This window comes from Hippopotamus amphibius, chromosome 8 (genome assembly GCF_030028045.1).
Source record: "Hippopotamus amphibius kiboko isolate mHipAmp2 chromosome 8, mHipAmp2.hap2, whole genome shotgun sequence".
Classification (NCBI taxonomy): Eukaryota; Metazoa; Chordata; class Mammalia; order Artiodactyla; family Hippopotamidae; genus Hippopotamus; species Hippopotamus amphibius.
The window spans coordinates 3,249,761-3,276,978 of NC_080193.1; the positions used below are offsets into that span (position 1 = coordinate 3,249,761).

The 27,218-nt window shown below is 43.6% G+C and overlaps 1 protein-coding gene and 1 pseudogene across 3 annotated transcripts in view; both read left to right on the top strand.

The window, feature by feature from the left end:
* PRR14L (proline rich 14 like) overlaps positions 1-19,462 on the top strand; it is a 51,759-nt gene extending 32,297 nt beyond the window's left edge. For all 3 annotated transcript variants that reach the window (XM_057744465.1, XM_057744464.1, XM_057744466.1), the window contains 5 exons: positions 1,750-1,821; positions 2,458-2,629; positions 3,158-3,264; positions 13,917-13,988; positions 15,175-19,462. In XM_057744465.1, the coding sequence (XP_057600448.1) occupies positions 1,750-1,821; positions 2,458-2,629; positions 3,158-3,264; positions 13,917-13,988; positions 15,175-15,454 (703 nt within the window). In that variant the 3' untranslated portion in view covers positions 15,455-19,462. The remainder of the gene's footprint in view (positions 1-1,749; positions 1,822-2,457; positions 2,630-3,157; positions 3,265-13,916; positions 13,989-15,174) is intronic.
* Positions 19,463-26,083: 6,621 nt separating this feature from the next.
* LOC130859684 (U6 spliceosomal RNA) lies at positions 26,084-26,183 on the top strand (annotated as a pseudogene).
* Positions 26,184-27,218: the final 1,035 nt, after the last annotated feature.

A 27,218-nucleotide genomic window follows, 5' to 3' on the forward strand; every position in this document is an offset into this window, starting at 1 on the left:
GGGGCATACCGTGAAGTTAACCCAGCATCTTAGCAGAAAACTACATGAAAGGGCTTCAGGAAGACACCCCAGAACCTCAGCGTGGCTGATTCTCATCCTGTAGTTAAACAGGAAAATGCCCGTTTCTTGTCAGACAGCCATAGAGGTGCAGTAGGAGGGATCAGATTGTTTCAAACAGTGGTGCACTGCTTCTGTTGCCTAGTTTGTTGGCCTCTACAGTCTCCTAATTGCTCTCTGCTCTGTGTCTGTCACACCCAGCTTTAAATCATGTTCCCTTCTTTAAACCATGCCTAGTCCTGAGGTAGCGCAGAGGGTAGTTATTCTTTTCTCCCTGTGAAGGTGAATGACCCTATGACCCTTTTTCCCTCTTCCAGAACTCTTTCCTACCTGACTTTTCTGTTTTCTAGCGGGGAATGTTTTCTCTCTCCCTTAGTTCCTGTATCTGGCATTTTACTTATTTAATTTTTAATTTTTAATTATATATATATATATATATAAAATCATATATATGTTTTTAAATTGAGGTGGAAGGGGTGGTGCCTATGGGAACTTTTTTCCTCATTGGCTCTAAAAATGCCTGCATCATATGTATCCTTGGCTTAGCGTTTGTTTGTTTGTTAATAATTAATTTTTATTGGAGTATGGTTGCTTTACAGTGTTGTAAGGCTTAGAGTTTAGAAGGTTGCTGTGTTTCCAGACACACTTAGAAATGTTACGTGTGATAAAGTGGGGAGCCCCAGAAGGCAAGGCTTAACCGAGATTAAATTAATTTATGTTCCCATAGGGTTTTCTTCCTGAAGCTCATCCTCCAGCACTCTGTAATATAGGACAACCAGGCATCTTTTTTGCCTTTTTTTTACCTGCTGAGACTGCAGCACGTGGATTTTCTTACTCAGGTCACTCAGCTGGTGGTTGCATCAGCTGAAGTAGACCCAGACAAGGTCTCTAATTTGGTCAGCACCTTTCCCAGTGTTCCAGATTGTAGCTGAGCTCTCTAACAGTGTGAATTACCTGTGTTTTAGCCATTGAACAAATGTCTCTAACTTCCCAGAGGGCGTGGGTTGTATAAACATCTTAGTGATAAACCTGTACTGTGGCTAAATTCAGTAGAAACGGACACAGGTGTTACTTTGAGGGGCACCGAAAGCTCTCCGACGATGCATATTAATGTATCTGTAAGTGATTAATCCTGTTTTTTCATCTATAAAAATACAAGTTTAGTTATAAAGGAACTAGCCCTGTGAACATAACCATGTTTTATGTGTGACTTGGCTTTAAAGAAAACAAGGTTTCTCCACAACTTTTTGTAAGGTTATAGAAAGTGGCAGATTTTATATTAATACGGTTAATACAGAGCCAAGTAGTGTATTTTTTATCTTCAAAAGTAAAAATATCTTTTACTTTTTAAAAGCTTTAGCATACATGTTCAACAACTTGATTAAAAGGTACAAGGCTCAAAATCATTCTCGTTCCCCTCCCTTCTCTTACTGTTCTCTGTGTATCTCTCTCTGCCTTCTTTCCATTTAAGTTAGAATATAATCCTCCTGTCAGCCTGCCTCTGTTCCAGCGATGGGCACGTACATGTAATTCTTGTGCCCGGAAGGGAGGTGTCCATCTTCCTGGGTGACCGACGCCTCTCGTCTTCCTCGGGCTCTGATCTAGCATGCTTCCAAGCCCGCAGTGCACCAGAGCCTCTCCCACTGTCCCGTTGCCCTAACCTGTTGCTCTTGTACTTTTGCTCCACTTCAGCCACACCCTGTTACCGTCTGTGCCTCTTCTGGGCCTGGAAGCTGCTTACAGCACCAGTGGCAGTCACGTGAGGTGAGGCTCCAATGTTGTCTGTCACGTGAGGGCTTGTGGCCTGCAGTGTGTGTGTGGGGGGGGCGGGGGGGTGGGCCAGGGTGGGGAGAGTGCACTAGCGGCTGGAGTGGGTCGGGCATGGTGTGATTCTGACCTCTTGTTCTCCTTCTAAGCCTCATCTGCATCTCTCAGATGAACAGTCTGAGGTTCAGCCTGAGGACTGCGTAACTAAAGTTGTGTAATCAATCCCATTTGTTGGAAAACAAAACAAAACAAAACTCAAAATCCCTAGCCAGCTCATTTTACCACAAGTCCCCTCAAGATACTTCTTGGTCACTTAGCCAATTTCAGTGTCTGGATGGGATTGATGTCGTCTGAGCACAGTCCATTATTTCAGTTCACTAAATGTCTTCTTCCCACAAAAACCTGTTCCTTTTTACATTTTTCCTTGTTCCTTGCATCTTCCTCGTTTCGTTGTTCCATCCCAGTGAAGTGGATTGACCACATTCTTGTAGTTTTTCACATGTGCAGACACAGACGTGTCCAGAAGTGACAAGAGGACAGGTTTACTGGGAATGTCATTCAACCCTTGTCTGGATGTTAAGACAGAGAAGGCAAACCTGTCTTTCTTCTCTGTCTTTCTCTCCATGGTGCTAGGCTAGAGCCTCCATTCCCTGCCTTGGTACCAAAGCCTCACTTGGTAACAGACTCATCTGTCAGCAAGCTCCTGCTTTCAGCCTCGGAGTTCCCGGTTCCCGGATTTGATGAGTTGGACGGTGTGACGGCCGCATGCCCCCGACTGCAGAGCAGCCCTCCAGAACAGAAAGAGGTAAACTTAAAGTGCCCGGGGAGGGTGTGGGGGGTGTTAGGTGGTGGTGGCACCACAGATCACATGGCGGGTACAGATGGGCCCCTGAGTCTCTTTACTACCAACTTTAGCTTCAGCCAAGTACTAGAGGTTTACCCTTGGATCTCTTCATCCTCATTGCCTTCTAGACCCTTTTGTCTTGGTGACGCATTTAACACTGTTTAGAGAATTGGACCACAGAGCCAGTGGCTTCATGCATTCAAAGATGAGTGAATGATGGTGTGCTTCAGCTGTGCAGTATCTGCTGTCTCCAACAGCTGCAGGCTTCCATACTGATAATCTCAGTATCTGAACTGCACGTACAGTAACATAAAGGGGGCGGTTGCTGAAAACACTGTTGGCAGGAGTTGAGGGTTGAGGGGAGCTTTGTCAGAAACTACTTCCTGGAGTCATCTATACACTGAGGAAGCAATGTGGTGAGTGTCAAGAAAGGAGACTTGGTATATTTAGAATGTCTTAAAGCCTGACCATCTTTCTTCTTAAAAATAGACGGAGCCGGAGAAAAGGCCAAAGAAAGTCTCACAGATTCGCATCCGGAAAACCATTCCTAAGCCAGACCCTAACCTTACGCCCATGGGTCTTCCTCGACCCAAAAGGTGAGCCCCTTCTCTGATACTCATGGGTGCACTTCTTTGGAAATTGTTTGGCAGAATATAATGACCTTTTGAATGATCATATACTCTGAGCTTTTGTTATCCTTCTAGGAATTTATCCAAAAGAATTCATCGGTGCTGTGGCCAGAGATTTGTGTGCAAGGATATTTTAACACTTTCTTGATCACTTTTTCTGAGCTTTCTGTGCCAGGTGCCGTCCCTCTGTGTACACAGTCCCAGTTCATCCTCCAGGGCTGCTGGAAGGTAGGCACAGCCGTCATCCCCAGGTTTAGATGACGGTGCCAAGACTCAGTAGCTAAGAAACCTGTGTTAGGCCAGAACGTCCGCCATGGCCCAAGTGGTTCCTGTCTCCCACAGGCCTCACCTGACCCCACAGTCCAGGCTCACAACATTCTGTGCACAAAACTGGGAAGGGACCTACCCGCCACAAGGGAAAGAAGTCTAATTTTTTTTTTTTTTTTTTTTTTTTTTAAAGAAAATGTTAGATCCATGTTATGGTCTATAGTATAGCCTTTAAAAATCTGGATTCGAAAGATTTTTATGACAGAGCTGATTGATAATTCCTATAAAGTGAAGTGGAAAGAAAAAGATTACTGAATTATGTATTGGGTGTAATTCCAGATTGTGTGTCTGACATGATTTCAGTTTGGGGGTGTTATATATTACACAGACACTGTGAAGATGTAAACATTTTTAAAAGATCTCCAGAGTTATGTTTTCTTGTGATGGGTTTCACTCCTTCATTTCTCATCGGCAAATGGCAGCCTGTGTCCCTTGATTAACCCAAGGTAAGTTATTTCACCTTCCTGGGCTTCAAGGACTTACCTATAGAATGTGAATAAGAACTCCCAACACTTAAGATTACTGTACAGTCCAGTGAAGAAAAGAAATGTGCACTGTATTTTATTGCTTCACACAACACAAATGTGATAGTTAACTGTTAACTACGATTGATGATCCACTTCTCCCACGTGGTTCTTATCTTAATGTGTTGCGTTTTTATCTTACAGTTCTTTTATTGATCATGCTATTGTGTCTTTTCAAGAGAAATTTTTTAAGTATTTCAGATATCCTGGGTTGAATAGTACTTTTTACTAGAACGAAATAGGGTTCAGAATCATGGTATTCTCTCTTGAATTTTTATGTAGATATAAGTTCTGGAAGACCTTATTTATAAAGATAAGTAGTTGGGAGTGGAGAGAGTTTAATGGAACAATGGTATTCAGTTGTTTCAACTTCTATCAAGTAATATCAAAAAATCACAGAGTGATCTCTCATCAAATTATATTTATCACCTAATTTTTTTTTGAAAGCAAAGAATTGAAAAGCACTCACTCGGGTTCTGTCACCCAGACTTTGTGGGCAGGCAGTGTCTCAGTTTATGGGACGTGCAGCAAGAGGATCTTACCAGTGTCAGACGCGTAACAAATTTTATGTTACTTTCTCACTTAGAGGCACCTTATTTAATCCTATGTAATGAAAGGGGTTGAAAAAAAAGATCTTCAATAAATCTTTACCTGAGGCATCTTGGTAAAATGCTTTTATTACTTCAAATATACTTCTGTACAGACACCTTGAAGGTGCTGATTTAGTGCATTAAGTTTTTGGAAAATTTTTGACATACAACTTAATTGGCAAAGACAGTTTTTATTATTCAAGCCCATCAGCCAAATCATTGTTACTTCCTACCTCTTTTGTTTTCCAATAGTCATTCCTCAGTATCCTCTAGGAATTGATTCCAGGGGCTCCCATGGATACCAAAGTCCACAGATGCTCAAGTCTCTTACATAAAATGGCCTAGTATAATGATTACAGCCTCCCCTCCATGTCTGCGGGTATGAAACAGTAAATATGTTAATATTCACCTTCAAGAAAATCATACAGGGGACTTCCCTGGTGGTGCAGTGGTTAAAAATCCGCCTGCCAAGGCAGGGGACACAGGTTCGAGCCCTGGTCTGGGAGGATCCCACATGCAGCAGAGCAACTAAGCCTGTGTGCCACAACTACTGAGCCTGTACCCTAGAGCCTGAGTGCCACAACTGCTGAACCCCTGTGCCACAACTACTGAAGCATGCACGCTCTAGGGCCCACATGCTGCAACTGCTGAAGCCTGCGCCTAGAGCCCATGCTCTGCAACAAGAGAAGCCACAGCAGTGAGAAGCCCACGCACCACAACGAAGAGTAGCCCCCGCTCGCTGCAACTAGAAAAAGCCCGCACGTGGCAATGAAAACCCAACACAGACCTCCCCTCCCCCACAAATATAATAAATAAATAAATTAAACTTATTTTAAAAAAGAAAGAAAATCATACAGACCATTGAGAAATAAGCTATGGAACCCATCTTGTAAAGTAGATTTCTAAAAGCTATAAGTCAGAATTAAAGTTATGTATAAGAATTTCCCATTATTGAATATAATAAAGCAATGTAATTTATAGCTAAAATAATAAATTCTGAAGTGAGGAGTATGTTAGAAAGCATGGTATTGCTTCAGTAAATGCTTCACAACTCAAACTCTGTTATTAGACTTTTTAGGAACAAGTAAGAATCATGTAAAAAATCAGAAATAAATCCATTAATTTATATAAATCTCATCATTGCTTCCATGTTTAATGTAGGAGAAAGGTGTATCACTGCACACCAATTGGCATGGCAGCTTATCATATAATTGTTATTGCTAACAAGAAGCAAAAATTGTAACGTTATATAAGATAAAGATTGAATAATTGACAAATATTTCCTTATACAATTTGATTAAAGTTCTTCTAAGTGATAACAGACTGTGCATGAGAGTTGAGAATAGTTTGAAAAAGACACTGTGCACAGTTAAATACATGACCAAGCTATTTTTGGTGTTCAAAGCTCTCTTTCTTAAGTAGGCGTTCTTGATGATAGGAGGCGAGTGAGGCAAAGTCCCTCTGACAGCCCCATTCCGTACCATATCTGAAATTCCAACAACCGCACACCAGGCCAAGTCCCCTCTCGCTGAAGCCACTCGTCTCTTAATGGAACTGTGTGTAAGGTGGGGAAAGACACATCCAAGTCAGGTTTAGTCTCTGAAGAAGGCCTAGTGAGATCAGTGATTTTAAAGGAATTTGTGAGGGGACTTCCCTGGCGGTCAAGTGGTTAAGACTGCATTTTCACTGCAGAGGGCACAAGTCCGATCCCTGGTCGGGGAACTAAGATCCCACATGCTGCGTGGCGTGGCCAAAAAAAAAAAAAAGAATTTGTGGGAATGGAGACATCTACTTGAGTGTAAGGACACTTCTCAGGTGTGTCACCTGCAGGAGATTGATTACCCTAGAGCTGGGTTCCCATGTACTCTGTGGAAAGTCTTCTAGTGCACTGGTGTGAGGACCCCTGTTCTAGCAAAACCGTAGGGCTTTTGCCTTAGTATCACGTATCAGTCTGGGTTCAATCAGGAGACAGAAACCACGGTATTTTAAACAGGGGAAGTTTAATATAAAGTGTTAAACTATAACAGGAGAGTAACTGTTAAGGTGTCCAGAGAATTCTGAAGGGCATCCTAGGGCCAAGGGAAAAGGGGTTCCCCCTCCCCCAGATTGGAGTCTGACTTGGTTGCAGCCCACCACTTGGTTGGGTTGCTAGCACCAGAGCTAGGCGAGCAGGAAACAACAACAGCCTTCTGGGGCACTAGCTGAGGCTGCTGGGCATGCATCTGGGGTGTCGGTGCTGCTGCAGATGCGTGGCCTGGAGCGTGTGGCGTTTGCCCCAAGAGAGTCACAGCAGACAACCCTCAGGAAGTTGGGGTCCCACTATGGGCTTGAGTCCCTGAATGCCCAGTCTCTGGCGTGGTGGTCACCAGGCTAGTGCTGCAGGGGCACTGGGGGAGCTACACGCTCTGGCTATATAGCTAGGGCTAAGCCCCCTGCAAGTGTCCCCACCCAGCCCTGCCCCAGACACTCCAGTACACATGCACCCACGATGGACCATGTGGCAGAAGCAAGGGAAAAAAGTGCCCTTCCTCCTCCAGTAGCCTCCTTCTGCTGAAACTCAGCACCGACTCACTGTGAAGAAGTGCGGAAGGAGTCCAAGATTCCATCACCACAGAGCAGATACTGAGGGTGCATTCTGAATTGAGAAGCAGTAATTAGATAACTGCTGCATTCCAGTGAACAATAAAAATTTAAACACATTCACTTGACCAAGAAATGTTCTTTTAGGAAGAGGTATGAATAAATGGAAAGGCATGTATTTAACACAATTATAGAAATAAGTAAGAATAGCCTGGAAAATTCAGAAAAGGAGCTAAATAAAAGAGTACTAGTCTTCAGAGATACATTGTAAAGTATATTTAAAATATATTGTAAAGTCTCAATAATTAGAACAGTATGGTGCCAGAGCATAGATATACAAGTTGGTAAAACAAAGTCCATAAATAGACACAAATACATAGAGAAATTTAGTGTGTGACACAGGTGTCCCCTCAAATCAATGGTGAGTAGATGGACTATTCAGTAAAATGCTACTGGGACGGCTGGGTGGCCATTTTAGGAATAATAAAGCTGGATCCCTACCTTAGACCTTCTACCAGAATATATTCCAAATGAAATCAGACTTAAATGTAAACAAATGAAGCCATAAGAATACTTGAAGAGACCACAGGAAATGGTTAACTCTAACACAGAACTCAGAGCCGTAAAATAAAAAGCTGAAAAATACATTTCTCAAAAACCCACCACTTCTGCTGGGGAGCAAAAGAAACCCAACTATCAACAAAGGACACAAACTCGTAATTAACTGGAGAGGAGGCATCCTTTGGCACTGTATACATATGTCAGGTCATCACAATGTACACTTGAAATATCTTACAGTTTTACGTGTCAGTTACAGCTCAGTAAAGCAGCGTCTAGATGAAGAATTTTAAGCATCTGTGTTGAGAAATCATTGACATACTACGTAATTCAGTGCTTTTATTACACTCGCAAAAGACCCCAATCCCAAGCAGAATCCCAAGAAAGAGTTTGGTACCTCACTGCGCCATCAGAAAGCTGCAGCATTCCAGGGACGAAGAGGCGATCTGGGAAGAAGACATCCAAATCTTCAAAATACCAGCAAACTGAATCTAGCAACAGATTAAAGAGTGGTTATACACATGACCAAATGGGATTTATCCCAGGAATGCACGGTCACTTGAAGGTAAGAAATCAATCAATGTAGTATACCATATTATTAGAATAAAGGGGGAAAGCACACGAGTATCTCATTATATGCAGAAAAAGCATTGGACACAATCCAACACCCTTTCATGATGAAAACAGTCCATGAATGTGAGAATAAATAACTTCCTCAAATGAATAAAGGGCATCTACCCAAAAACCCAAAGCAGAAATCCTACTTAATGGTAAAAGACTGAAAGATGTCTCCTAAGATCAGAAACAAGAGGAGGATATTGACTCGAGTCATTTGTTTTTGGTTTTGGTTTTTTTTTAAATTATTTATTTATTTATTGGCTGCATTGGGTGTTTGTTGCTGCACATGGGCTTTCTCTAGTTGCAGAGAGCAGGGGTACTCTTCATTGCAGTGTGCGGGCTTCTGATTGTGGTGGCTTCTCTTGTTGCAGAGCATGGGCTCTAGGCGCGCAGGCTTCAGTAGTTGTGGCACGTGGGCTCAATAGTTGTCGCTCTCAGGCTCTAGCATGCAGGCTCAGTAGTTGTGGCACATGGGGCTTAGTTGCTCCTTGGCATGTGGGATCTTCCCGGACCAGGGCTCAAACTCATGTCCTCGTATTGGCAGGCAGATTCTTAACCACTGTGCCATCAGGGAAGCCCCACTCTAGTCATTTCTATTTACTATTCTACTAGAGGTTCTAGACAGGGCAGTTAAGCAAGAAAATGAGATAGCACTCAGGTTAGAAAGGAAGTAACACTTTCTCTTCAGTATCTTGTATATGGAAAACCCTAAAGAATCCACTAATAGAGCTAGTGAATGAAGTCTGCAAGTTTACAGGATACAAGGGGAAGAAAAACAATTGTATTTCTATACATTAGCAGTGAGCAATCTAAAAATGAAATTAAGAAAACAGTTCCATTTACCATAGCATCAAAAAACAAAACAAAACAAAAGACCTAGGGATAAATTTAACAAAATGTAAGATTTGTTCGGTAAAAACTACAAACTACCAACTATTGTTGAAAGAAATTAAAGACCCAGATAAATGGGAAGACATCTGTTCACATATTGGGCTACTTAATGCTGTCAAGTGGTTAAGACTCCACGCTTCCAGTGCAAGGGGCATGGGTTCAATCCCTGGTCAGGAAGCTAAGATCCCATAAGCCAAACAAAAAAGGAAGTCAGTACTACCCAAGGCAATCTACAGATTTACTACAATACTATTATAAAAAGTCAGCTACGTTTTTTGCAGAAATTAACGAGCTGATTCTAAAAAATCATGAAAATACAAGTGGCCCAGAATAGGCAAAACAACATTGAAAGAGGAACAAAGTGGAAGACTCACACTAACCTATTTCAAAACTTAATACAGGACTTCCTAGGTGGTGCAGTGGCTAAGAATCCGCCTGCCAATGCAGGGGACACGGGTTCAAGCCCTGCTCTGGGAAGATTCCACATGCCACGGAGCAAGTAAGCCCGTGCACCACAACTATTGAGCCTGTGCTCTAGAGCCCGTGAGCCACAACTGTTGAGCCTGTGTGCCGCAACTATTGAAGCCCACGCGCCTAGAGCTGGTGCTCCACAACCCACTACAATGAGGAGCCCGCGCACTACAATGAAGAGTAGCCCTCGCTCACAGCAACTAGAGAAAGCCCATGTGCAGCAACAAAGACCTAACACAGCCAATAAATAAATAAATTTATTTTTATAAAAAAGACCCTATGTGTTAAAAAAAAAAAAATACATGCACAGTTAAAAATAATTACAATGGTAAATTGTATATTTTACCACAACAAAAAAACACACAAACTTAGTACAAAGCTTCCGTAATCAAGACAGTATGGTAATGGCATAAGGATTGACATGTAAACCAACCAAATTTGGGGATTTCTTGGCAGTCCAGTGGTTAGGGTTCCGTGCTTTCACTGCTGAGGGCCTGGGTTCAATTCCTTTATGGGGAACTAAGATCCCACAAGCCAAGCCGTGCAGCACAGCCCAAAAAATAAATAAAAAATAAACCAACGGAATGGAAGACAGTTTGGTGGTTTCTCATAAAACTAATCATACTCTTACCATATGATCCAGCAACCATGCTCCTTGGTATTTACCAAATGAGTTGAAAACAACGTTCATATAAAAACCTGCACAGCAATGTTTACAGCAGCTTAATTCATAATTGCTATAACTTAGAAGCAACCACAATATCCTTCAGTAGGGGAATGGATAAATTAATCGTGGTACATTTCCAGACAGTGGAGTATTATTCAATGCTAAAAAGAAATGAGCTCTTAAAAGACATGGAGAAACCTTACTTAAATACTACTAAGTGAAAAGCCAGTCTAAATAAGCTACATACTGTATGATTCCAGTTATGTGACATTCTGGAAAAAGGCAAAAAAACTATGGAGACAGTAAAAGAATCAATAGTTGCCAGGGAATGGGGGGAGGAAAGGAGGAATGAGTGAGCACAGTAGTTTTTAGGGCAGTGAAAATGATTCTCAGTGATATTGTAATAGCAGATACATGTCATTATACATGTCTCCAAACCCATGGAATATGCAACACTAAGTGTGAGCCCTGACGTAGACTGGGGACCATGGGTGATGATGCCGTGTCACTGCAGGTTCATCGGCTGTGACAAATGCTCCGCTCTGGTAAGGGGCTGTTGATAGTAGGGGTTGCTGTGCTTAGTAGGGAGGTGGGGTTCTGCCGGCAGGGTGTATATGAGAACTCTGTCCACTCAACTTTGCTATGAACCCAAAACCACTCTAAATAACAGAGTCTATTTTTTACAAAAAAAAGATATAACTGACAGAATTAGGAAAAGTGTTTGCAAGTCATATATCTGATAGGGTTCTAGTACACACAATGTATAAAGAATTCTTACAACTCAACAAAGTGACAGCAACGCAGTTCTTTAAAGTAGGCACAGCATCTGAATAGACATTTCTCCAAAGGAGATGTAGATGAATGGCCAAAAAAGATGCTCAGCCTCATTCGTCACCAGGGAACTGCAGGTCCGTGCCGCAGGATAGCTCTCCGCCACTAGGATAGCCATATTTTTTTTTTTTTAATAAAAACAACAAAATAAGTGTTTGCATTGAGGATGGGTAGAAATCGGAACCTTCATCCATTGCTTGTGGGAGTGTAAAATGGTGTAGCCACTGTGGAAAATAGTCTGGCAGTTTCTCAAAATGTTAAACACAGGGTTACCATATCACTACTCCTAGGTGGACGTCCAAGGGAAGTAGAAAACATGTTCACACAGAGTCTTGTACGTGAATGTTCATAGCAGCATCTTCACGACAGCTAAAAAGTAGGAACAATCCAAATGTCCTTCAGTTGATGAGTGAGGAAAGGTGGTATGTCCACAGACTGCTAAAGAGGAGGGAAGTGCTGACACACGCTCCACCGTGAATGAGCATGGAAACCGTGTGCTGAGTGAGAGAAGATAGACTCCGGAGGGCCCGTACTGTCTGATTCCATTTGTGTGAAATGTCCCGAATAGGCAGAAAGTAGATACGTGTAGCTATCGCTGTTGTTAAGAAGCAAAGTAGCTGTTGTTTGCTGGAAATCTCTATGAAAAAGCTTTTTTAAAAAAATGTTTGTTTGTTTGGCTGCTCCGGGTCTCAGTTGTGTCATGTAGGATCTAGTTCCCTGACCAAGGATCGAACCAGGGCCTTCTGTATTGGGAGTACAGAGTCTTAGCCACTGGACCACCAGGGAAGTCCCCCTATAAAATATCTTATCCATGTTATTATTTATGTATTTTTTCCACAAGCATGTTCTTTGCTGAATTGGAATTGAACCAAACTGAACCTCAATTAAAATTTTCAAAAAGCCAGGAAGAAACTAAAACAATGCCAAACAGCTAATTGCCGTGCTCTGCAGTCTCTCCACAAGTTACCTGGAAAAGGTTTAAAGCACAGAAACTTTATAATGATCTTCTATTTTATAATAAAGGTATTGTGCTCTCTGAAAATAAGTTTCCACTGAGATAAGAATGGTGACCTGAAGGTTAAAGCTGTTATTTTCTACATAGTACCAGAAATTAACAGTGAACAAATGGATTGAGCACATTCATAAAAATAAATAATAGGGTGAATTTTATGGTTTGTGAACCAGGGCTCCTTGAAGACTGCCTACAGGTCTAGGGCAGGAAATGCACAAGATGAGTGTAGACTGTCTTGTATCACAAAGTGATGAGCTCTCGAAGATGGCTGGGGTCATGTCAGAGAGATACAGGAACCAGTTTGGAGAGACTCCCACTGGCCACAGATGAGACAGTCTGAGCATCAGAAGAAATAGTAACTGTAGTAGATTGAAGCACATCAGATACATTTCAGTCCAGTAGTTCATAATGAGTGAGTTTACAACTCACTGGGCATATTTGGATGATGTTAGGGAAACAGTTCATTGTCTTGTAAACTGGTAAATAAAGGGAAAGAACCAAGCATGCAGCCCGCTCTTCCTGTGCAAACCGTACCTCAGGGTTACCAAAGCATGGGTGAGCATGAAGTTTTCTTTAGATGGAAGAATTCTCCCGAAAGAATGATAGGCTGTCACCATGTATAATCCTGAAGAGCTAATAAATATATTCAGTGTTTATCCGTGGCTGCTAATACACAAAATAGGTGACAGCCGGATGTCATGTCCCTTGTGATGGAAGTATACGCCACCACCTAAGTCTTTCTATCAAAAAATCCGGAACACCGAAATCTGATCATACCTCTATTTAATTACCAGTCCACAGGAAATACCTGTAGTATTTCCCATGTTTGGGTCAGAGGGGCATGTTAAATGACACCAGTGGGATGTAATCAAGAAGATCTAGACTGGAGAAGCCACAGGCTTGGTTTCTTACATAAAAAATTACAAAACCAAAAGGCAAAATAAGGGAAGTCCAAAGGGAGGGGATGTCTGTATGTGTAAGGCTGATTCATTTTGTTGTGCAGTGGAGGCTCACACAACATTGTAAAGCAACTATACTCCAATAAAAATTAATTTTTAAAAAAAAGTCTTAAAAAAAAAGGCAAAATAGAACACTACTAACAATACTAAGTATCGATCAGACTTTGTGTTGTTTGAGAGAAGGGTAAAAATACTGTTGCACTTCAGTTTCTAAGTTAAATGTGCTCATTAAAATTCTTGCCAACCTCTAAAAGAATATATAAAATTTTCAAGCCAGGAGAGGAGGATAAAAAAGAGCAGTCAATGAAGGGGAAGAAACTGAAAAAGCAGGATAAAACGAAGCTGTAAAATAAGATAACAGGTGCGAATCAAGTTATATCCCTGTGAGTAAGTATAATTGGACTAAATCTTACAAAGTTGAAGATTGGCATCCTGGAAAAGAAGATCTAGTACTCATTGTTCTCCTGAGATACATCTAGCACTCATCTTCTACTGCTGGAAAGTAAAAGAATGGAAAGGATAGAGTTGGGAAACTAATCTTGTCTCTCTTAAGAGACCGTGAAGAATTGATTTTGTTTTCTCTCTTTTCAGGTTAAAGAAAAAGGAGTTTAGTTTAGAGGAAATATATACCAACAAGAATTATAAATCTCCTCCTGCAAACAGGTAGGTACCTACGAGCAAGAAATAATAGATTGGGAGGGCTTCGAAAATGATCGACCTAAATCTCCAATCCTTTCACTTCGGAAAGGGTTTTATGTTCAGTTCTTCCAATATCGGGTCTTGAAAATAGCTCGTTCCCAGCACTTGAACTGGCGTCAGCAGTAGGATGGGGAAGAGACGTGTGTCAGGTTAGGTGGTCTCCTTTTCATTTGTACTTGCGTTTTTAGCAAATACGCTGGCTGTCTTCAGGACTAATAATCATCTTCAGATATGACTCCACACCCAAGTACAGAAGGCATTTCACTTGACTACCTTTGGGTCTAAACTCAGTTCAAGTCCTTGAGCATTATTAAATTCCTATCGTGTCCAGGATGCAGCAGGGGAGTTTTATTCTACAAGACAAACATTTGCTCTAAGGCATTCATATTCATTGCAGCATTGCTAGATAATAGGGAAGGATTGGAAACAACTTAAAATATCCATTAATACGGTTCTGATTAAGTTATGATCCATCCTTATAATGGGATCCACTGCATAGCCAAAAAAGAATGAAGCATATACCTGTGTACCCACCTGGGCAATCTTAAAGGTTATCGATAGGACAGAGCAGCACAGTGCGTAGGACAGTGCGTGTAGTTTGCTACCATTTGAGTAAAGAAGAAACCAAAGTGTTGGATAGGCATTGTGGGTCAGCAAACTACAGGCCACGTCCAGCCAGCAACGCATTTTCTGTTTTTTCCAATCCTATGAGCTAAAAATGGTTTCTGTTCTTTTGAAGTGTTGTTTAAAAAATGAAAAAATCGCAGAGACCTGTGTGACTCATTAATTTTAAAACGTTTACTCCCTTTTACACAAAAGGGCTGACCTCTGATGATGCCTGCTTACCTGTGCACCTCTGTATGTCGGATGACTTTGGGAGGATACACAAAACACTGTTGCTACTGTTGCCGGGAAGGTGGGGCGGGGGTGGCTGGTATTCGTCTTACTTTTTATTCTTTACCCTCTTATCCAGTTTCAGTTTCTTCACTGTGTACTTGTCCTGCATATTCATAGATATATATGTTTTATCATCAAAAAATAGCTGCAGACCAGAGGGAAGAGCTGAGTCAGGAGCAGTTAGCCCTCAGCGCCCGTTGACTGGGCGTGCTGGTGGCCCCCAGAGTGATCCTGTTTTGTGCTCCACCCTTAGGTGTTTAGAGACCATCTTTGAGGAACCTAAGGAACGAAATGGTACGCTTGTCTCCATCAGCCAGCAGAAGAGGAAGCGAGTTCTGGAGTTCCCGGATTTCACAGTCCCGCGGAAGAGGAGGGCTCGCGGTAAGGTCAAGGTGACAGGCAGCTTCACCCGGGCCCAGAAGGCGGCGCTGCAGAGTCGAGAGCTGGATGCTCTTTTGATACAGAAACTGATGGAGCTGGAGACCTTCTTTGCCAAGGAAGAGGAGGAGCAGGAGCAGTCGTCCAGCTGTTGAGAAGCGATTCAGGTTGAGGGGTCTCAACTTTGGACTTTCCTGGCCTCCCTGGAAGGGGTTGCCTGATTTTGCCCTACCGCCCAAACCACTCAAAGTGCAGGCTGTGGATTCTTACCTATTTCAAGGTGCAGCCTTTTTAGGAACTGGTGAAAGAGGGTCCTCTATCTTGTACTGCTGAGTATAGAACCTCAGGAATGCTCCCTTTCTCCTGGAAATGGTCCTGAATGACGTCGGCCTCCTCACCCCGTTCTCTGCCATCCATGGAGGAGGACGCGGCATCCCTTCAGTAACACTAGGTTTCCAAGGACTCACAGCATTTGCACGTCTGTGTGAAAGTTCTGCGTCATTTACGGTGGTGCTAGACCAAGATTATTTAGACACGTGGCCTAGGGAGGGGGACCTGGCGTCCTGTTCCGAGTGGTCTCACCAGCTCACTTCAGTAGTTGAGGAAAGATGAGCTGTTGTGTTTTCTAATCCTTTGAGTCCATCTGTCCAGAACCGGGTGCGTGTGTGTGTGCGCGTGCGTGTGTGTGTGTGGCTTTTCCCCATCATTTTCTCCCCTCTGTGACTGTGGGTCACTAGTGCCAGAGGAGCCCGTCCAGGCCCCATTTGAAGTAAGTTGCACTTTTTAATGTTGTGGTGTTGAGTATTTTCATTTGTTTTATTTCCTTTTATTTTTAATTGCTGCATGTTTGGAGCCTTTAAATGTGATTCGAAAACAATTTTTTAAGACATCAAGGAGAAAGACAGTAGTCTTCAGAACACACGACAGGCAATTGATCCCGTTTGTCGGTGCGTGGTGTGGGGCAGCCAAGAGCCGTTTTCCCATTGACGCATTCAAGCAGTCCCTTCCCCACCTCCTGCTCCTAGTGTGACTCAGTTCTCATCTGGGTTCTCATTCTTGCCCACTAAGTAGATGTATTCATTTTAATGACGGAAGTAAGAGCAGGTTTCTCTCACAGTCATTTAAAACGTTGGAAGCATGGGTATGGTGGGTTTCATATGAAGTGGTGGTCCATGAAAAAGGCGTCCACAACGGCTCTGGTGGTAATGAAGGCTGACCCAGAGTGCTCACAGCTGCCGGAGCAGCTCGCTGCAGATTGGGGAGGGGGGTGGCTGGGGTCACGAAGTTCCACAGCCAGCCCTCTCGAAGGGCACCTCACTGGACTCTGGGCTCCTGCGTCAGACCTCCTGGAAGTTTGGTAGAATGCCAGACAGAGGTCGCTAGGTTTCTCCATTTGTGCCTGTGGGAGTCTGTGGGCAGAGGATCAGAAGGGCGCTGTGTTAGGCCGCCAGCCCCGAGGCTTCATTCCTTTCCCACTTAAGGCCTATGTGCTCTCATCTTGCTTCCCCTCCTCCCCTTCCCTTGTATTTTATCTTTTTTTTTTCCCTCTCTTTCTCTCTCTCTCTCTCTTACAAAATAAGAGTGCAGAGAATTAACATTCCTTGGCTGGTGAGTGGGATGCTAAGCCCAGCTTCAGGACACTGGTCACCTCTCCCATCCTCCCAGGAGCCACTGCCGGGGAGCAGCGCCGACGGGGACTCTGAAAGCCCCAGAGACACTTCCAAGTCAGTCTGTGAGAGGAGTGAGTGGTGACGTCCGGGATCGCGTCTCCTGGGTTCCTTTTGTTTCCCCATCTGGGGATGGGGTGGGGGTGGGGGTCTCTATGTGCCTTTCCTTTGCAGGTTAACAGTCTGTGCCACACTGGAGCAGAAAAACTGACAGTGCGAAAAAAAGTGCCACATCTGTCTCGTAGGCCCGCTGCCTCAGACAGAGCATTTAGTAAGTGAAATACGTACCTGGTGATCCACGGAGGCTTCTAAGGCCACGGCCACGTAGTGTTAGAGGAGAGCCCAGCTTCCACACCAGCTCTGAACAATGCTGCCATTGTGCATCCGCTTTGCCTAGACTGTGTAGACACGACCTGTGTTTCACCTCAGTACCTCTCCCTTCCTGGGACAGGGTCCTCAGACACACATGCTTCTCTGTGTCTTTTTGCTTAAGGGAGTGGGATGAGTTTGTGCCCTTGTACAAACGTTTTTAGGAAGCTCTTGCTGGACAGCTTGCAAGTTCCCCGCAAATCAGCAGAGCCCTTTTTGCCAGCTCCATCACCAACGCAGGCAAGTCCACAGTGTGGCACACAGGACAGACTGAAGTTGACATGGGCACAGCTGTGGCATCACCAACATTATAGATACACAGTTTCAAGTTTGCCCCTAGTGGGCATGGCACTTGTCAGGGCCAGAAGCAGTGATTTGGAACATTGGCGCCTGGAAGGGAGGCTTGGAGGAGGTGGAGACCTGGATTCCTTCCCTGTTTTGGGAATGTAGGAAAAAACTCCTCTGAGGCCAACCCGCTCCTTGTAATTCTTGGCCTGCGTCTGGCCAAAGCCCTTTTTCGTTGCAAAGTTAAGAAGGGGCCCCCATTGCAAACTTGAAATTGCTGACCTGAAGTTGCCACATCAGGTTCTAGCCATGCTCAGTCGCACCTGTCTTAACATCCATTTTGACCATTGGCCTAGCCAGCTGCAGCGCTGTCTGTGGTCCTCAGAGCTGTGCCCACTGTGGGAGACTCAGTTGGCTGCTGACACACCACCTGCCCAGAGCTACAGGAGGTCTGGTTCTGGGTGAGAACTGGCACAGTTTCTGAGCATGGGGACTTCCCACCCCCAAGAGATATAGTGTTTTAACATGGGGAAGAAAGGAGAAATCTCAGGTCCAATCAGGGTTCTGCCTGTCAGCTTTTCACTGAAACTTTCAACTATGGTTTTTTCCATCTGTCAGTTTATAGCTATATTTGCTCGCCCTGCCCCACTCCCCACCTTCCCCCTTCTCTTTACTTTTGGTTTCCTCTCCAGCTTCATTTCTCTATTAGTTTAAACGTACCTCATCACCTGTTCAAGCACATTATGTCCACTTTTTCTTACTGACCTTATTCTAAGAGCTACAGCTGAGGGAGATACAGGGGAGAGACATGTCGCGTTTGCCTTACTCGGAGCCTGAAGAGCTCAGAAACTCATGCTGTGAATCCCGAAACTCAGCGCTCCTCCAAGAGCTGTGAAAATCATGACACTTTGTCACAATGTTGCCTGAAAGGGTCTTCTGCGCGGGCGCCAGAGCCAACCTGAGGTAGATTCCCAATCCCACCCTCTGGTCATGACCCTCCCCCTGTGGCTGATTCCCTGCCCGCCAGCACAGAGCGTGCAGAGCTGGGGCCGCCGGTCCAAGGCCTGGTGGAACACAGAGCCAGTGCTCCGTCTCCAGACTGGGATTTCATCTCATAATCAATGTACATCAAGATCCGCGAAAGACCAACTTTTAGGTGGTGGTACTTTTCTCCCATTCCCTGGGGGCAGAGTATGCAGTTGGTGCTTTCTTTAATTTCCTTGTGTTTTGTTTCTGTAAGCTTCCCCCCACCCCGGTATCATGGAAAGGACCTCTGAAACACCACATCGTGGGTGGCTGTATCCAAAGTCTAAGTAGTTGGCCAGAGGTGCGGAGTATCCTTTCCTGGATTCAAGCAAGGGAAGGGCTCCTTGCCACAGCTGAACTTCCTGTATAAAAAGCTGGCCGGGAAGAAGGCTTCATTTTACCAAAATCAAAGTTTAATACTACCATCTAGCCACAAATTGAGCAGCAAAGACTACTTATTTTGATTGTGAAGTGAGGGTCCCCGCATAGCCCGCCATCTAGCACAGCACCCTCTCAGATTGGATGCTTGTTCATTATGTGTCTCCACGAGCCCCTCTCTGGTGCTGAATTGGATTTTAATTCTTGGCAAGAGGCCTCAGCATCTCCTTGGGCTGGTCTGGGCCAGTAAATAGCTGCCTGAAGTGTTTATATATTATCATGGTCAATAGTTCAGTGGAATTTGTACATTTTTGGTAACATTGGCATACATGATGCCCTTGCAGTTCCTTTTCTGTTTGGTAGTTTGTGACTCTAAAATTCCCACTGTTATGTGTGTTAATTTATGAAAATAAAAAGAAAATTTTTTTTGGAAAACCTTTCAAATAACTCTCAAGACTATTTTATTCTTATGGCTTCATAATAAGTTAAAATTTTTACCTGTAATATCATGAGGTTGTTCTTGTTGTTGTTTAATAAAACATTCCAAAGTTATATATATCACAGCAAGCATTACCCCTTCCAAAGCGGTCACCATTTTCTGAGCACTGCCCCATGCTCAGAACATGTGTAGAGCTCCACCTTTGGGTGGTTTTCCAGGTGAGTTGTGGAGCTTTTTAAATTGACTCAGGTGGCAGATCATCTCCTGTGAGGGACTTAGGTATTTGGAAACAGCCAAGACTCACCCAGATTCGCGTCACACCCCGTTTAGTTGAGTAGGGATGCCGAGCTAGTATTTTAGGTGTGAATTTTGAGTAGTGCTTATTTTCTCACGTGGCTGGGAAATCAAAAAGCAGTTATAAATTCAGGTCGAAATAGATGTCAAATATTAGCAGCGTATCTGGAATAAGAGCTTAGCTCACTAAAGAGGGCACTTGGGAGAGTATAAACATGGTGGAGTACATGCGTTTACTTTTAAAAAGGTCTTGCCCTTTATTTCATATCCTTCCCAGCTGTACATGAGGTTAGGCTGTGAGTCTTATGATTATAAGCTCTTTGTTTAACCCGTGGAAACTGGTGAAAGAATGCCTGAAGACAAGGCTATTTGACATCGTGCAGACATGTTCCAAAAAGAAGCCGGAGTCCTGAGATTTTCTTCCTCTGTCCAGAGAAAAAGCAGTCCCCAGTTTCTGTTCCTGGTCGTCTTCCAATTCTCGGATTTCTACAGTCAATCTGTCACATTTGGGGAGCATTCTGCCTGGCGGCTGTTAGGTTTCATAATTACTTGGAGAAGAATCCTCTCTACAGCTTTTCTTCATTTAGAAGGAGGAAGGCAGTGATCACTTACTGCCGTGTTATTCCTTTAGCAGCCCTGTCACAGAATCTTAGCCTTGGTAGGGCCTCCTGAGAGCAAGAGGTCCAAACTGATGGACGAATCCTCGACTGTGTCCTGCCCTCTTCACATGATGGAGACCTCGTTTCCGCAGTTCCTTCTGGGAATTCTCTTGAGAAATGTTCTTGCAAATTCCCAATTCTTCAAGCAACTTCCAGGGTCACAGGTGAGTCTCCTAACATCTTTCTCAAACTTACACCGTCTTTTCTGCCTCCTCGCTGTCACCTTGTATTTCTGCCTCCGCCTTCCCCTGAGGTGGAAGTCGTTTGACTAGGACTTCCACGCGGATCCTTTCTTTCTTTTTTCTTTTTTTTTTTTCCCCTTAGGCCATGCCCTGTGGCATGTGGGATCTTAGTTCCCTGACCAGGGATCAAACCCGGGCCCCCCGCATTGGGAGCTTGGAGTCTTAACCACTGAACTGCCGGTGAAGTCCCTTAGCACTTACCACCTCCTCCCTGTATATGCTCATCACTGTAATATGGGCTCCTCTCTGGTCCCTCCTGTGACCCCGCAGGCACCTAAAACAGTGCCTGGTATATATTGCAGGGGCTCAGGAAACACGTGATGGGTGAATGAATGGCTGCCTCCATTAACAGATCCTGTTGCTTGACAGAGTGGCGGAGGTCCTCTTTAACCTGCCAGTTCTGAGTATTTGAAGACCTGGTAACTCTCCTCCCTTCAATTACTCTTCAAAGGACTTAGCTGGTGGCCGCGCAGTCGCAGGTGAACTGGGCACTTTTTCCGTGCAGCCACACCCACTGCTGACCTCGCGCCGTCTGACTGGCAGTAACTCACAGGTGGGGCGGGGCCAGCCGAGGAGCGACCACCTCCTGCGAGATCGCCTACCTGGAAGGTAGGTACGCCTGGGCCAACCTGGAGCCTGCATCCCTGGCCCTGGACGCGGGCTGCCAAGATGCTGAGGGTGGAGGCTCACATGGATAAGAATCGTCGAGAATTTTTCTCCCTTTTGCATTGTCATTTCAGATGTGGGGAGAGGGTAAAATGGTCCCTAGAGGAGTACCAACATGGGGGCAAACATCCCCGGTACTGCAGCAGCTGATGGGGTTTTCCCCTACTGCTGCCAGCCTAAGTGATCTTTGTAAAACACAATTTCGCACTTGTGAGAACCACTTCCTTAAAATCCTTCCGCGGTGTTCCCCTCGCCCCCACGTAAGGATAATATCTAGCGTTTATTGAGCTTTGACCAAATGCCGAGCATTTTGTGTTTTATCTTACTGAATCCTCACAACTGGATGCGACAGATGTTGTTTTTAATCCCCACTTTGTAGATGAGGACATTGAGGCTTAAAGACACTCTTTGACCGCGCCTGTGTGGTAAGTGTTGGACACCTCCACCCACACCTGCCTCTCCAGTCCCGCTTCCCGCAGGCGCTCCACACTCTTGATTTTCCTCTAGATCTTCAAATCCTCCATGCTGTCTCTTGCCTTGAAGCTTTTGCACAAAGGCTGTAGCGTCGGCTGAAAAATTCTTTCTCCCCCCTCTTCACTTGACTGCCTCCGGGTCTTCAGATCTCCAGAGGCTTCCCCGCCCCGCCCCACCCCGGTCTCCCGCTCCCTTCCCTTCCCTGTCAGGCATGCTTCTTAGCCGCTTCCTCAGCCCACGCACCCCCCACCACCCTGTGAGCTTCCGGTGAAGCCCCACCGACTACATTTCTCTGCCTGCAGGTCATGCACCACGTTTAGGTCTGCAACAGGGCTTTGGAAGAACTTTCACAAGAGGCCCCGGGAGCCCGCTGCGCTCCTTCAGTGTCCTTTTCTTCTCTGCAGCTCCGTATGGGTGTGTTTGTTTCCATCGCTGCCTCTTCCTTTTCTCCCAACTTCTCTCCCTCCCTCTCTCCTCGTCCAAGTACCTCTCCAGTCTCCTCATGAAATAAACACAATCTAGAACTGATTTGTTATTTTAAAAATTTATGGAACAGAATCCAAATCAAGCACATATTGCCTTAAAATCATAGAATTTTATAGCTGGAAAGAGGCCTTAGATTCTACATACACACAGAGAGACACACATATGTATATATTCTTAAAATTTAAGAGGATTGGAACAGTGCATGTGTATACACATATACATGTCTATATCTACACCTATACCCCCACACACATCCACACTTACATACATATACTTAAAATGTAAGGGGTTGTACATTGGTGTCTCTTAATTTATTTTGTTGTTGCTCACTCTTGAAAAGTGTTCATTAACTTCCCCTGCGGAATTGTGCTAGGATTTCTATAGGTAGTTTCTGTGCCCACAACCTACACGGAGTCTCAGATATGAGATGAGGTGCTGAAAGCCATGACCTTCACTCCTCCGGACTGGCCGGGTACTTCCTTGTCCCTTTGCCCCTCTGAACTTGTCAGCAAGCCTTCCCTGGCATTTTCCACAAAGATTTCCAGCTCTCCAGCAAGCCCCCTGTGTCTTTCCCCACCAATCCCATGACAATTAGCCTGATCTAGATTCCTCTGATTCCAATCTGAATTCTTGGTAGTAACTGAAAGCCAAAGAGCATAGAATCATCCCATAGAGATACTTTTCCCTGTTGGTGAACTATATCCAAATCCTTTCCCATAGGATTTTTGGTGAGATCGTGGCCGGCCCCCATCTCTGATGCCAGGACAGAGGGCCCCAGGCAGGGTGCTCTAGACCAGAGTTTAGCCAACTTTTTCTATGAAAGGCCAGAAAGTAAATATTTCAGGCTTTGCAAGCCATATGATCTTTGTTGCAGGTACTCAACTCTGTGGTTGTAGGAGGAAAGCAGCTGTAGGTGATATGTGAACAAATGGGGGTGGCTGTGTTGCAGTAAAACTTTATTTACAGAACAGGCAGTGACAGCCAGTTTGCCAACCTTCACTCTGGAGGATAAGCCTCTGTATTTGGACTCAGGAAACTCCTCCCCCTAGGATTTTACCAGGGGACTCACCAATCCAATGCATTTCTATATGAGATGACTTAAAGGAAAAGTGAGATGAAACAAAGTCTGTCAACACGTGAAATCCATATACTTACCCTGACCGGAGGAGACCATTGTCAACACAGAAGTAACTGGAAGCTTCTAGTCCAGTGCGTGTCAAAGGGCTGCTGGGAAGTAGCCAGGGGAGTCTGAGCAGAGGGTTCCATCTGACCATGGCAAATTCCCTCGAATCTGTCTCAAGCAGCTGCATTGTTTCCTGCTCCTTTTAATACCACTAGGACCTGGTATGACAGTAGGTGGGCTGGAAGGAAAAGGGTCATGTCCCTCACTATACATTGAGCCTGGGCAGAAATGGTCTCTGGAAAACAGAAGTAGCAAACTTTTTTCAAAACTTGCTTGGCTGCAGTACAAGTCAGAGAGAAAATGGAGAAGTTTTTATGGAACAAACATAAAAAAAATAAAAAGAAGAAGAAAGAAAGAAGAAAAGAAAGGAAAAAAAGGTAAATCGGTAGTTTCTGATTTTGGTTTTCCCAGATATTTTCTTTTTCTTGATATATAATTTACCCACTGGAGAATGCACAGAACTAACATGTAGGGGACTTCATGGTGGTCCAGTGGTTAAGACTCCACACTCCCAATGCAGGGGGCCCGGGATCAATCCCTGGTCGGGGAACTAGATCCTGTGTGCATGCAACTAAGAGATGGCATGCTGCAACTAAGAGACGGCATGCCAAAACTAAGAAGCCCACGTGATGCAACAAAGATCCTACCTGCTGCAATGCAGATCCTGCATGCCACAACTAGGACTCAGCACAGCCAAAATAAGTACATAAATAAATGTTTTTAAAAATAAGAGGAATCCTTAACCCTTAAAAAAACAAAAAAAAACAAAAAACTGACATATTATTTGATGAGTTCGCAGAAACGTATACACCCACGTAATCACCACCCAGATATTTATTGTTCCCTTAGGCACCTTCCAGTTAATCGCTCCTGCCTTGAGGAAAGCAACTGTGTAGAATTTTATCCCTCTTATATTAGTTTTGCCTGTTCTTGAATTTCATAGCCCTGCAACCAGACAGTGTTACTCTGTGGCATCTGACTCATTTTGCTCAGTGTAATGTTTTTGAGATTTATCCTCGTTGTTTTAACTCCTGTGAGTTTATTCATTTTGTCATGAGCACCCTGTGGTTTGTCCATTGTCTTGCTGATGGACATTTGTGTTTTCAGTTTGGGCATCTTGTGAATACAGCTGCTATGCACCTTCTTGTAAAAACAAAATCTAGTAGAATAAAGATGTATAACAATGTCATCACAAAAGGCTGGAAGGGATAAATGGAATTGAAATGTTCTAAGGTGCTTGCATTGACCAGGAATGAGTAAAAGTATAAGCATACCTCAGAAGTATTGGGGATTGGGTTTCAGACCATCACAATAAAGTGAATATTGCAATGAAGTGAGTTGCACACATTTTTTGTTTCCCAGAGCATATAAAAGTTATGTTTATGCTATACTTCAGTCTATTAAGTGTGGCTTTTTTTTTTTTTTGTCATGCTGCACTTGCAGCTTGTGGGATGTCAGTTCCCCAACTAGGGACTGAACCTGGGCCCCCAGGCAGTGAAAGCACAGAGTCCTAATCATTGGACTGCCAGGGAATTCCCTATTAAGTGTGCAATAGCATTACATCTAAAAATGTATATACCTTAATTAAAAATTGATTTATTGCTAAAAAAGTGCTAACCATCATCTGAGCCTCCAGCGAGTCATAATCTTTTTGCAAAAGTAACATCAAAGAACACCGATCATAGATCACCATAAGAAATATAATAATAATGGAAGAGTTTGAAACTGTGAGAATTACCAAAATGTGACACAAAGACACAAAGTGAGTACATGCTTTTGGGAAAATGGTGCCAGTGGATTTGCTAGACACAGGGCTGCCACAAACCTTCAATTTGTAAAAAACAAACAAACAATAAACAATATTTGTGAAGCACAATAAAACTAAGTGCAGTAAAATGAGTATGCCGGTACTAATTTACATACCATATTTTTGGTTGTAAACAGCCAAAGATGGAGAGATTTATCAGGTCCGTGGATTAGGAGACTCAATATTGTTAAAATGTCAATTCTCCTCCAATTGATCTCTGGTTTCAACACAGTCCCAATCAAAATCTCACCAGATGTTTTACTGAAATTGATCAGCTGATTTTAAGCTTTTTATGGAAATACAAAGGACCTACCAAAAAAGCCGAAACAATTTTGAAAGAGAAGAACAAAGCTGAAGAATCCACAGTACCTGATTTCAAGACATAATTAAAGCAACAGTAATTAAGATAGATCAATGGGTCACTCTCTTCCAGTCACATTGCTCCTTGCTCCTGGCTTTTGCACCTGCTGTTTCTTCTACCTGGAGCTTTCTTCCCGATGATTCCTTCCCTTAACACTTTCAACTTTGACTCAGTATAGCCTTCTTCAAATCACTCTATTTAAAATTGTAACCTTCCCTTCAGCCCCTGGCACTCCCTATCTTTTTATCTTGCTTTATTTTTCTCTGTATCATCTGCTAACTATACCCTATAACTTGCTTTTTAATTGTATCATGTCTCTCTCTCAACAATATTGTAATTTTCATGAGTTCACTATGGTTTGTTGGTCTGTTTGGTTCCCTGGTTCATGCCCAGTGCTATGAACATGCTTAGCACATATGAAGCACCTCAATAAATAAGTATTTCGTGCGCGCTTCGGCAGCGCATATACTAAAATTGGAACGATACAGAGATTAGCCTGGCTCCTGTGCAAGGATGACATGCAAATTCGTGAAGCGTTCCATATTTTTAAGTCAGAAAGAAAAACAAATACCGTATGCTAACGCATATATATGGAATCTAGAAAAATGGTACTGATGAACCTAGTGACAGGGTAGAAATAAAGACATAGACATAGAGAATGGACTTGAGGACACAGGGGGAAGGGGAGGCTGGGATGCTGTGAGAGAGTAGCATTGACATATACACACGACCAAATGTAAAATAGATAGCTAGTGGGAAGCTGCTACAGAGGGAGATCAGCTTGGTGCTTTGTGACGACCTAGAGGGGTGGGATGGGGAGGGTGGGATGGGGAGGGTGGGAGGGAGGCTCAAGAGAAAGGGGATATGGGGATATATGTATACATATGGCTGATTCACTTTGTTGCACAGCAGAAACTAACACAACATTGTAAAGCAATTATACTCCAATAAAGATGTATAAAAAATAAAATTTTAAAAATTAAAAAAAAAAGATGGATCGATGGGGAAAAAAAGATAGATCAATGGAACAAAAGGAGATCTTTGGAATCCAGAAATAGACCCATGCATGGATGTTCAGTTGATTTTGACAAAGAAACCACGCAATTCGGGGAGGGTAGGGGGGACTCGAGGGAGGGTGGGGGGGAATTCGGGGAGGGAGGGAGTGCGGGGATGTGTGTGTGGAAATGGATGGTTGAACTTGGTGTACCCCCCCAAAAATTATAAATAAATAAATTAAATTAAAAAAAAGAAAAAGAAACCACGCAATTCAATGGGGAAAGGAAAGTCTTTTCAGCCATAGTATTGGAACAATTGGATGTGTATGGAAAAATGAACCTAATTTCATACACACAAATCAATTTGAGATGAAAATAGTCCAATTCTCTCTTACAAAGTAGATACAAAAATCCTGAACAGAATATTAGCAAATTGAATCCGGTGATAGATAAAAAGGATAATATACAATAACCAGCAATGCAAGGTTGATTTAACAAACAAAAATCAATCAAAGGACAACTATAGAGCCACAGGCAAAAGATTAAGTTGGATCTTTACCTCACACCATATACAAAACTCTTTTAAAC